This window comes from Corvus brachyrhynchos, unplaced genomic scaffold, assembly GCF_000691975.1.
Source record: "Corvus brachyrhynchos isolate BGI_N302 unplaced genomic scaffold, ASM69197v1 scaffold3, whole genome shotgun sequence".
Lineage (NCBI taxonomy): Eukaryota > Metazoa > Chordata > Aves > Passeriformes > Corvidae > Corvus > Corvus brachyrhynchos.
Window position 1 is genome coordinate 12,673,396 of NW_008237619.1, and position 13,018 is coordinate 12,686,413.

Genomic DNA, 13,018 nt, shown 5'->3' on the forward strand with positions numbered 1-13,018 from the left:
ATTTTTTCCAGATTACCCTGGCTTGTATGTCATCTAAACATAGTGACTTGCATGAACTCATTTTTCACATTCATTTATTCCTGTTTGTGTAACTTTTTTTCAGTGCACTTCCTTAATGTTTTTGAAAGGCTTATCCAGATTTGTTTTCCATTTGTTTCAATTTCTTTCTTTTTCTTGTTCAAGCTTAGAAAGAGGAATTTTGGTGCCCTAACAATATTCAGTTTAATAATGCTTCCTATTTTTCACTCATTCACGAGTCCATGTTCTTGGCTGTTCTGAACCTCTTTAATTCATTATATTCGTTTCAGTCACACTAGTCTGATCTGCATTGTGCTGCCTTCACTTGTTGCTGTGACAGACTGAGCAGAATTGGAAGATAATTTATGTGCCTCATTGCTGGTGTTTGAATTCATCCCCTAGATTTTAGGCTACACTCTTCTGATACTATATCAGTCATTTTAGTTTAATGTTCCTTTGCCAAAGATGTTTCCAAATGTCTTTGACCTGTGTCTTCTCTTCCAAAGTCCACTGGCCTTTTTACACTCAATTTCTCCCATTACACCATGCACAGCAAATAAGGCAATTTCTGCCTCAAAGCTGGGTGGAAAAAGAAGACTCTAAATGCAACACATTAAAGTATTTATTTCCCCCTTCAGTGTGCTTTCCTTGTTTAACCTTCTTGACTATTTGAAAGACTGAACAGTTGACCTCTGCTGCCCCCAGTGAAAGCATTATGATAGGATTTTAAAAGTAAGAAATCCTGTACTACTGCAAAGAAAAGACAGAAGATGCCAGAAAAGGAGGCATACACACATAAACATCACTTTTCTCACTGCACTTTATGATCTTTGACTTCATATTATTGTGCCTCGCTTTACCATGTTTCTCTTCAAGCCCTTCTCTTTAGTCAATTGAATATTGGATAGATTTGCACTGGCTGTGATGGATTTTGGGGCAAACCTTCAGGTCTTGTATTAATTCTGTCCCTTCTTAGCAAACAACCCAAGAGCATCCTCACGCCTGAAAAACACAGGCTTCAGCATAGAGCATGGATGATGCCTAAGGAGAGGGGCAGCTTCTGAAGGTCCTCTGCCTTAAGCCAAGTCAATCCAACCAAGAGGCACGAGTTCCTGAATCTGTGGTCAGTACCCATGCTAAGTTAAGGAAGGGCAAAAATTTTATTCTTGGCATAAAAAAACCCCACAGCATGCAATTAGGATCAAATGTTCACCCTTGTTTAGCTCTGGAAGGTGCACTGATGCTACTTAAATACAGATTCAGAGCAGGTTCAGTGTCATTGAATATACTGTCCAGTTCAGGACAGGATTCTTCCAGCTGCAGGGAGGGGAGATCTGGCCAAGCTCAGGCCAGAGGTGCTGTTTCTGACTTGAAAAGCCCACTTCTTCCTGGCTGGGGAGCTCTAGACTGCCTTGCATGTTTCTTTTTGAAGGTACTCAGCTGCTGCTGGAGGCATGTGTCCGCTGTAACGTCCAGCACTTCATATACACCAGCACCATAGAAGTGACAGGTCCAAACTGCAAAGGTGACCCCATTTTCAACGGGGACGAAGATACAGCTTATGAGAGCACATCAAAATTTCCTTATGCCCAAAGCAAAAGACTGGCAGAGGATTCTGTGCTGAAAGCAGATGGCCAGGTGCTGAAGGATGGTGGCACACTGATGACTTGTGCCCTGAGATCCATGTACATTTTTGGGGAAGGGTGCCCGTTTCTCCAGGGCCATCTGGATAAGTGCCTGTTGAACAAGAACGTCTACCTGCGCTTCTCCAGGAAGGAGGCTCTGGTGAACCCTGTGTACGTGGGGAACATCGCCTGGGCACACGTGCAGGCAGCCAAAGCCCTGCGAGCCCCGCAGAAAGCCAAGCACATCAGGGGCAAGTTTTACTACATCTCAGATGACACTCCTCACATGAGCTACGCTGATCTGAACTACGAGCTGACCAAGGACCTGGGGTTTGGCATTGAGCCCCAGCTGCCCATGCCTCTGACAGTGCTCTACTACTTCTCGCTGCTGCTGGAGATCGTGAGCTTCTTGCTGCGGCCCTTCGTCCGCTACATCCCCTCCACCAACCGCCACCTGGTCACGCTGCTGAACACCCCGTTCACCTTTTCTTACAGAAAAGCACAGCAGGATTTTGGCTACGTGCCCCGCTACACGTGGGAGGAGGCCAAGCAGGGCACTGGTGAGTGGATCGCCTCTGTCATCCCCCAGAGAAGGCTGTACTTGCAAAGCAGCACTGCCTAAGCCTGAAGAGAAGCTGAAACCCAGCTAAGCAAGTAGGGCCTTGAGCCAGGGGCGAGCTCGGTGAGCAGCAGCAGCAGATCTCTACAAAGCATTTAAATGAATACTTTGTGTAAGAGCCCACTGACACCCCCTGCCCCCAACCTCGGAATAAATAAAAGTGAAATGTTCATTTGTTTGTTGAGTACAGGCTGATGAGGGTAACTGTTCTGCATAGTCCACACCCACTTCTACATCTTTGTAGCACAAAGACTTATTTTAGTAAGACTCCACAAAGTCTGTGGTGTGAACACTTCAGCTCTTCTTTCACTCCACACCACCTCTAAGGCTCTTGTAAAACACAACTCCTCCTAGAAGTATGATTGCACTTTACAAATGTGCACCACTCAGCTACACCCTATTCACTCAGTGCTTGCCAACCTCACTGGACAGGCAGCAGGCAGAAGCCACCTGATTGGAAAAGCTGTAACAAATCTTGCTCACTTTTTCAAGGGTAGTGTGCATTTCATGTGCTGTTCACCCAACAGTCAAACTTCGAGCACTGTAAGCAAAGAGAGATCAAAAGTACAATGTAAGTGCAATACAGTTTTAGTTAGGACAGTGTGTGCAGGGAGAGAAGGGACAGATTTGGCCAGGTGAATACTTCTTTATACTGATTTTGAGACAATTTTTGCAATAAATCTGGTGGGCGCCCAGCAGAACATCTTCAAGAAAATGAAAGGGAGAAAAATATTGCAGGACAGCCTTGGTCACGGAGGGGTTCCCACTGCAGAGTCAACGTATTTGTGAACACTGAGGAAAAATAAACAGTGCTGAAAAAAATCATGCTCTTACCACATTTCAGCTGGGAACAAAGGCTAACTTTAGCTGATAGGTACACATGTGCTGCCCCCGTGCTTTTCTGATGGCCACAGGAGCTTCTGCAGAATGTGTAATTTGACTTTTGGGCAAAAATGCAGACCTTGTCTGAACAAACAGATGTTTGTTTCTTAAACATACATCTCACTTGCTGGAAACAACTCTAAAAGATGGGAATTTCTCTGTTCTGTTTTGGATAGTGTGAACAGAAACATTTTACCTGACTCAGTACTAATGTCAATAAATCACATTTCCAGGGATGCTGACAGCTCGAAGTCTGTGCTGAGTTTAATTATTCAGTGCCCTAGACATTTGATAGTCCCAATGCAAATATTACTGTGTGCTTTAGTAATCTTTGGTTAACTATGTAAGATCTGAAGTGGTAGAATACCAGACTCCCGAACTTCCAGTCAAATTCTGGGGACACAGACCCTCCACAAGGGTATGGGCTTTGGTTTCCATCTGCTTGTGAGGAGATTACTTAATCCCCCCTCCCTTCAGACGTGTGATGATTCACCTTTTCTGCCATGGTGACATTGCCAAACATCCTGAAGGAACACAGGGTGACTTCCCACAGAGGTTTGAGAAGAGAAGGAAGGGGCACAACCACTTTGGGTGCTGCTGCTTTAGGCCCTACCGGAGCATCAGCTGGTCCTGTCAGACCTCACCTCGCCCTGCAGCTGTGACACTGCACTGAAACCTCTGTGATTTCTTCCTCTCCATTCCCTTCCATGGACACTGCTCCTCTTCTCTCCCCTGCATGCACACTCTTATTTTATTTATTCTGCTCTCTGCACAACCCTAGAACAGCAAAAATGTGTTTCACACAGTAACATCCACAGTTTTTCTAGGCTAATGGTATTTCATCCTAATGCTCAGTGAGTACCAAGCAATGGGTGCAGCCATGGCTGCTCTGTCACTGAAGTAGGAGTAGGAAGGGCAATCCGGGCACAGGGAAATAGAGCAGGAAAAGAAGAGGGAGAACAACAGTAGCAAAGCTGCTATTTAACAGGGGGAGACACTTAACACATCAGAGGGCTGGGATATTAAAACACATACCAAAAAACTGGGACATCTTTCCCCAGGTTTAACTGAGGTCCTAAAATATCCACAGATGCTGCCAGGGAGAATAAAGGACAATTTTTCTTCCACAGTTCAGTGACTTCTCAAGTGCAAGCTCCCATTGCTGGAGATTTCTTTGCAATTTTTGCCTTCTCAGGAAGAGAGTTGGATCTTTTCATCTCTCCAAGAGCATTGCTCCCAACAACCAGATTTCTAAGTGCCAAATTCCTCCTTTGTTGAACTTCCTCCCTGTGTCTTGCTACCACATCCCTTCCTTCAATCCCATGACAAGCCATCCCTGCTGACAGGAAGCTTATTGCCCATTTCTGTCCCTCCCTGAGCCCCCTTGGGTTGGCATCTGTGCTGTCTTTTGCTTCAGGTGGCTGCCCAAAACAGTGGAGTGCCTGCAATAAAACATCCTGGAAGCCCAAGGGAGTAGATACCTGCACACATTTATCCTGCTGCTTAGCAGGCACCAGCGCTGTGTGTGCTGTTACCCAGTAACAAACACAAGCCAATAAAGATATTCCAAGGATACCAAGAGGGAGAACAGGAAGACTTGCTGCAGAGGGTTGATTTGCTGCAAGTTCTACTTTGTAGTAGCTTGTTTCTACACCCTTACTCTTAGCAGGTTACCAAAATGGCTACCAAATGTACTTGATCAGGACAAGCCTTATTGTTTTTATATCAGGACCATTCTTCTGATCTAATTAGTTTGTCTGGCAATCGGTAAAGCAAACTATTGGTTATCAATGAAGCTCCACCATCAACAGGACAACAGTCAGTAAGAAGAACTTTACTTCTGTATGAACAATGGAAAAGAAAAAATCCCAAAGCATTAAGGATGCTTTGCCTTAAGGGAAGGTGTTTATTTACCCTTCAGGCATGCAAAAAAGGAAGAAATAGCAAATATGTATCAGTGATACTTACATGCTACAGGTAAATTAATGACTTCTGGTTCCAGCAGGTACAAAAACCTACGTTTATAGAGATGACCATATGCTGTTAAATATTTTGTCACTGAAGAAGAGCAGACTTTTGCTTGCTAAAATGGACCAGGAACTATAAGAATGCACATTTTGAATAGATATAGGAATAATGAAGAAGCTCCAGAGGAACAGAAGCAAAAGTGGCTATCATGTCAGTACCAGAAATCCATGTCTGAAATTGGTTCCATTACCACAGGATACAGTCAGTGGGAGACAGTTGGGTAGTTAATGCCAATGAGCATGTTTTTGTGAAAAACCCATTTTATCATTTTATCAGACAAATATGACACTGGTATTCTGAGTAGATTGCAGACTTCAAATAACAATAAAGTTTTTTTACATTATGAAGTGAATTAGTACAGACTAAATTATAAGAATCATAAAATTAATGTTAACTTTCTCAATTATGATGTTTAAATTTTTTTTTAAAAAAAAGCTTTGGCTCAATTAATAGGCATTTTAAAAAAAGCTTTGGCTCAATGGGAAATATTATGTACAGCCCCTGTTACGTTGGAAACCAAAAGTAACAATTGTTTCTTGACCTGAAAAACCTGCCACTTATACATGTAGATATAATAGATTTTAGTGGCTGTGAAGCTAATTTAGGAAGTGGGATTACAGTCAGGTACATTCCCAAAGACCAGTTTCACCACTCCTTGTTGTGACCCCTGCAGTCCCATGTAATACTCTTCTCCCTCCTGAAAACTCTCCATCTGCATCTCCATCTCAGTTCAAAAACCACTGGATAACTGGAATTCATGTATGGCTGTGCAATGGATTTCTTACTCAGACCAATGCTTGCTATTTCTAGACATTCCTCATTCACATAACTAAACTTGTCACATTTCTTAAATAAGATGTGTCTCTCCAGTGCTGGCAGCAAGCACTGAATATTAAGTAGTTAAGGACTAATCTGCAAAAGGGAAAAGAACATTAATCAAAAACAAAGAATTATTAAATCTCCAGCGTGGTTCTATACCAGGTGCCACTCAAAATGCTTGATATGCATTGTGGAAGACTACTGAAAGAAAGAAAGATTAGGGGTTTTTGCTGACTAAAATGTGGAAAGACAGCCTAGAAAGTTAAAAGAAAACAAAATACCTGAGGGCAAAAATTGCTTTGAAGGTACTTATATACTCTATAATCATCTCATCCTTTTGTATTTTTTGTAAAAAAAAAAAAAAATGCAGGAATGAAGCATCTTCAATTTCTCCATTTTCTTTTTCAAATAGTCTTGCACCTCAAATTCTTCAATGTGGTGATTTCATCAGAAGGTAGACATATATTTTTCTGATAATCCCACATGCAATTTTAGTAATCCATTTAGGTTTGATTTATCCAGACCAAAAGCACAGTGGATTGTTTACATGCTTTATTTGGGCTTTCTACATGCTTCGTTTGCAAGTGCTGATGATGTAAGGAATGCTGCACACTCACCACTAAGTCCAAGAGAGTTCACCTTCAGGGCACGCTGCTTTTGGTCCATCTTGCAATTAATGTCTCTTCTCTACATGGCTCTTGAAATAAACTCTGGCCCACAGGTATTGCTGCAGCAATGGTGTCTCTGGTCAGCCACGAGGAAGAATCGAGAGATGAAAACTGTTTGACCCCGATCGTGGCTCAGTAGATTTTGCCTCTACAAAGTGGTTGAGGCGGCCATTCTGCAGTGCTCAGCTTTTCCTGCTTCTAGGGACTAGCCCCCTTCAATGTACTGGTTACAGAGGAAGTAGTTACTTTTACAATGGTCTCATTTAAATTGAACTCCCTGTTCCTGGCATTGCTGTAAATGAGGGAAAGGAACTAGGAAAACTTCACAGCAGGAGCTTGACCACCTCTTGTAACGAGCACTGTGATCAACTGCAAACTGACCGGGTCCTCCCGCAGGATCCAGATCGCGGCTGCAATCTCCTGCCCGTCAGTGCCTCTATGCCTGGTCTTAGGCTCTGGGAGCAGCCGGGAGCTCTGGAAGCCCTGCTGGGCATCAGGGTGCTGGTGGCAGAGGGCAAAGCTCCCTGCTATACTGGAAAGGCTCGTGGGAAGTGGCCACGGACACATCTGGGAGAGGTCCCGGGCTAAGGACCGGATCCGCACTCTGATCTCGCCATCCTTTCCCAGGGAAGGTGTTTTGGGCAAGGGATGTCCTGGAGCGGCCGCTGGGTGGGGTAAGCGCAGTGTAAACCTGGCACTTACCCTGTGCGTCCCCTTCCCGCAGCTCCTGGGCGAGGACACAGCGGGCAGAGCGGGATCGGGGCATAGGAGCAGGACTTGCTCCTCGATGGCATCCTTCGCCTGGAGAGGAAGGAGCGTATGACCAGCTGTTCGGCAGGATGGATGCTTTGCTTCACACAGTTTAGATCTGCCGGCTCGTTGGTCTGTGCCTCTTACTGCCACAAGATGGTATCTTCAGCGATGGTTTCCCCTCACTTGCTCTGCAAAGCCCAGCTTAATATTCTGACTGCGGAGTTTCTGTCTTCACAAAGTGTGCACTTTTATCACAAAAAACACAGTGCAAGGTTGCTGGTGTGGGCTGCCTGCTGCTGAGTACGGGGGATCCAGACAAACAGAGACAAATGATCCACCCTGATACATCACAGAAGTAGGTATTCATCCCACCTCCTCTCCTGCTAACACTCTTGGGTGCTTTGCAACCCAAGACAACTCCTCTTACAAGTCAAAATTTCACAATGTTGTTTTAAGGGAATGACTTGATAAATGTATTTCAAGAAAAGGTCTCAGGTTCATCCTCTGAACACTGCTCCAGTGGGAGTGATGCCATGCTTAGCTGTGACAACACAAGAACTACAGCACAGCTGAGATAGTGTCTGGAAGAAGCTTCCAAAACCAGAGTGTCACTGTCTAGCTTTTTGTTCCTGTCTGAGAACAAATTGGTTAATACACTGGAAGTCTGCTGGGTCTCTCTGTACAAGCAGATAAGTAGCACAGGATTAAAAAAATCCCCTGAGTTCTCCCTTCTTTCCTCCCTCCAGCACTCCTGCATCAAGTGGTGGAAGAACCACTGGTGATAAGAGTCAAGTGTATGAATCCCATTCATTTTTCATTATTCGTTATTCATAATTCATTATTCACTTTGGTGTGCAAAAATTATTCTGTCCCTGTAAAGACCAGTTCAAGGATCCAAAAGTAATTGAGAAGTTCAGAACATTTGTATCACAGGAACATTTGACTTGGATGTCCTGTTTTTGAGTGTTGTACTTGGTTACTGTGAGCCATCACACTGAAACCAGGATGTTGCCAACTGTTTGAACCAGAGCAGTCAACAGGATAAATTGCCTGGTATGGCTACAAAATGAAGATCCATGTCTGCTTCACATTTAAGTTGTAAAAAATTTTGTTTTCCAAAAAGCAAGTTGCCCTTACTAAAGCATTTGTAGCAATGCTCAGGGTGAACTTAATGCAGCAGTGTCCACTCTTGATCATCTCATGATGCTGGAACTTCTGCCAGATCAGGAGACAAGCCAAGTTTTCTTTTTCTTTAAGAGTGGTTCTCACCATTCTGAAAGAAAAGGCCAGGGCTTGGAAATACTAAACTATGAGTGACCCGAAGGCTCGAGATTTAAAAAAACCCCACAGCTGCAGACACAGAAAAAGACCCTGAAACTTATTATTTAGAAGCAATCTCATAATTCTTACAGCCTGCCTCATCAGTTTCTAAAAATCAGGCTTGTCAAGCAGCTAAAGTGCAGTCTTTTCTCAACAGGAGCCAGTTAAAATCTCACGGTGCCCACAGAGGTTACAGACCCTCCACATCAGGCGATTTTTTTCCCTCCAGGAAGAAGGCTCCTGACAGTCACTGTTCACATCCCACATCACAAATTCATTTTCATCCTTTGTATTGATTTTCTGATCTGTTCAGGGCAGACTGCTGTGCCCCCTGTGCTTGGCTGACTCTGCTCAGCCTCGCTGACTCCTCAAACAGGGAACTTCGCACATCCTGGAGAGTTACACACACAGGGATGGGCAAAGGTTGTTCGGAATTTGGGAGACACTGTGAGTGTCTGACATTTGAACCTTAATGTTCAAATGTCACCGTTCTGGGAGTCGGTCCGATACTATTATTGAAAACAAATAATGACTTTCCAATTCTGAGCTGACCAGCACCAGAGCACATCCTTGCCCTTTCCCAACAGCTCGAGCCGGCAAGAAGGTTCTACTGCAGGGGTAAAAAAAGGATGTGGGCAGAGCATCTTCCTGATGCAGCTAACAAGGATCTGGCACTGAAAATAACCTGTTCAGAGGGAACATCTCCAGGGCTACACTGTTCTGTGAAGGGGTGGAGGTGCTTTACCCACAGACTTCTATTAAGAAATAGCATGAGCAGGATCTGGAGGAAATTTGAGGCGCTATATTGAAAGGCTTTCCTAAGGGACACACTTGAAAAAGAAGCATTTGTGTATTATTTAACCTAATAAAAAATCAATGTAACGATGTCACCTGGATGTGGCAGTGAATTTTTCACTGTTGTCACTGAACTCATCAAAGCCTGCTTCACAGCGAAGCAATTAATTCCACAAGTTGATGGCTGGTGTGTATTGAAAGGTTTGGAGGATTCTTTTCCTGTGGAAAATTTCCACTTCAGTTGCAAAATACCTAATGAGAACCTGAAAACCTAACCTTGCTGTGATACAAATAAAAGTACAGTATGGGAGCTTGGCATAAGGTTTAGCAGACTGTAGTACTGGTTTGACATAAATGGTCGCCCAAGTTACACTGGTTCTAAGATTTGAGCACACTAACTGCAAGAATCTATAGATTCTTTGAAATTACTTGCCTGGCTAAAATGCATGACCACGTATCAGTGCAGAGCAAAGAGAACACTTGCAAAAATGCCAGAGAACTGCCAGGGATATCCCTTGATGTGAACATTAATTAGTGTAGAAATTGCCCACAGGCATAAAGCACCTCAAGCAATAATGGGATGTGTACCCAAACAAAGGACAAGACGAGCCATTTACAACTGGGGGCAAAAAGAATTTAAATGCATGCACCAGAGAGTATCTTAGGAGACTCTCTTGAGGGTACTGATGATCTTCACTTATTTTGCTGTGTAAGAATCACTGCACAAAGGACTTTATTTGTAGACTGTACAGCTCTTCTGTTTTAATATCATATTCTTAGTTACTTGGGGTTTGCTCAATTAACAATCTTTAGATCAAAAGAGACTGGTGCCCTTATGTTGTTAACACTGTGCTCCAACACACTGCAATCTGTTTCTGATTTCTCCACAGCAAATCCAGTGGTGAAGGGTCATTGGATATCTGTGTTAGAAAACTTAATAAGGAAGTATTTTGGTGAATTTCTATTCATTACTCAAGCAGCATAACAAATGTGAATGAATTACTCCCATCCATGAAGTTATGAAAGCTTTTTACTTCCTGATTCAATGGCATTTTACACTTGTCCTGCCCTAGAAGCAGGTAACAGAGGAAAGGAAAGAGCTTTTATAAATTCAACCCTAGACTTAGAGATCCCACAGGAGCTCTGGAATGCATGACAGGAAAGGACCTCCTACATCCTTGATTCAGGTACATGAAACCGCAGGCAAGCACAAAACATCATCCTTTTATTTAGCAGATATAAACATGTCTTCTACTTCTAGGACCTCATTGTCAGAAATTATTCAGGCATTGCAGGTATCATTTTGTGGGGGGCTTTTGTGTCAGGTTTCTCCTCCAGGAAAACCAGCTTTTTTCTCTCCCAGCATGACCAACCACTTGATGTGTTGTGGACAGCAGTTATCCCCTCTGTCAGCTTTTCAGTTTGCCAGGCTGAACTCTTCTCACATCTAGCCAACACTCCATTCCCTGGTAAGCCTCAATTCTCCTGTCTCCACTGAGACAAGCGCTCCGACCAGAACCCCACCCCACATCTCAGATGTGTTCACCCATCTCCACATAGCACTGACATGCTTTTTGTTTCATCAGAAACACCCTCTCAGTGCGTGAATGCTTTGCCAGCACCATGAGGCTCCTTGGCAGAGCTTGCTCTGCTCCCTGACAGCCGCTATTGACTCGATAAGTGACTGGACTCATTCCAAAGAACAGCCCCCTCTCCATGGATGTCAAGGCCTATTAAATACCAAGATAACCACCTATGGCTCAGGAAGCTGCAGATCACTTCGGGGTACATTTGTGAAGTATCAAAATTCACTTTCCTGCTCTTCTGTTGGAATTTGCTCTTGATCAGAGTTGAGTCAAGATACGAGGTCAGACAGACCTTAGTTTTGACTCAGCACAACCATTCTTTTATTTTCACTCACTTTTTTCAGCCTGCATTGGTGATCTGTGTATTGTGGCTGACTGTATGTTCCATTTTTTCTGTTACTGATTTCAGACTAACATCCCAGATTATAGTGGAAGGTTTTGTTCCTCGTCCCAGGAGGAACAACTTTGCACTTTGACTTTTTAAATTTGTCTTCTGCTGTTCCAGGCCTCAGCAATATCTGATCCTTCATTCTCTGTACTGACAATTCTTTCTGGTTTTTTCTACAAACAAATTCTTCTTACCATTGCAGACAGACATCGTACCTGTTGCCTGTGACTACTTGTACAATGGAAACCATCTAAGAAAGCAAACAGCGCCACTGTTGGTACACATGGACATAGTGGTTTTTCCCTCCTCCCCAAATTATTCCCTGAATTCTTACCTGCAAGTAAGTTTGGCTACATGAGTGACTGCTCTTTCTCAAACCTTTTTGCATGGCAGTTGGCTCAGCCTGAAATATTGTCAAAAAGACTCCTGCTCTTCACATTTAAAAAAAAAAAGCACACCATCACCAGCCTTCACACATCCCACACGTGAAGCAGCACAGATAGAGTAATGCTTCCTTTCCAAAGCCCACAGAAAGCCTATGACTTTGCACTGAGAGAAGCCAGCTCCCAGAGCTACAAGACAAAGGCTAAAAATAACCCATTAAAGGATTAATTTCAAGATTTTTAAATACAGCTAATTAATATGCCTAGGAAAGGCACATGGTCTCCAGGAAGGAGCACACACAATCACAGAGTCTGCAAGGGAAGGGAGGGGGGGCGGGTGACATGCAGGCAGAGTGCCAACGGAGAGATAAAAGAGGATATTCCCTATATATATATCCCTTGGGCAGAAAACATGCGAAAGAAAGTCTGTCTCAGACGAGATGGAAGCAGAGGGGTGAAGCACTTCACTGTTGAAGAGGCAGAGACAATGCAGTGCAACCACAAAGGACAGGACATGCTTTGATAATACCAAGTGAATTCCAGTGAGGTGGCTTAGGGGCTGAGGACACCACAGGGAGATCAACGGATGCAAAAGCTGCATGCAAAAAGCTAGGGAGCAACAACCGGATGGAAAACTGGATCTCAAGGTGGATAGCGTGGCAGTACAGCAGGGGTCATGAGTTGCACTCAGTTACGGCACTTTGGAAGCAATTTCCTCTTAGGATCATTACATCCTGAGGCTCAAGCACCCTGGGAAGGCTGGGCATTGGATATAAAGCACTGAAACAGGACATGGCACACCACGAAAACAAGGTGCCACGTGTGAACAACGTGGGTGACATCAGACAGAAAGGATTATCTACAGTTAACATGAATCACAAAGCAAATCTGGTTATTTACAAGCTGTATTGTGAAAAGTAATAGCTATAGCAGCAGTTCCAGGGAATTTCAAGGTGTAGGAGGAAAACAAGCTCAGCTGAAGCCATTTCCTCATGCCAATTTCCCTGTGAATAATGCTTAAACAACTGCAAACTTTCTCCATTTCACAGACAGCAGAGCAATGGATGGACAGGCTCTATTGCCCAATTGTTTCTACTTAAGAAAAGCTAGGAGTTTAACCTCATGGCTTAAGAA

The 13,018-nt window shown here is 43.7% G+C and overlaps 1 protein-coding gene across 1 annotated transcript in view; it reads left to right on the forward strand.

Moving 5' to 3' along the window:
• LOC103613933 (3 beta-hydroxysteroid dehydrogenase/Delta 5-->4-isomerase-like) overlaps positions 1 to 2,446 on the forward strand; it is a 10,572-nt gene extending 8,126 nt beyond the window's left edge. Inside the window, exon 4 of the mRNA XM_017731983.1 lies at positions 1,451 to 2,446. Within this exon, the coding sequence (XP_017587472.1) occupies positions 1,451 to 2,265 (815 nt within the window). The 3' untranslated portion in view covers positions 2,266 to 2,446. The remainder of the gene's footprint in view (positions 1 to 1,450) is intronic.
• Positions 2,447 to 13,018: the final 10,572 nt, after the last annotated feature.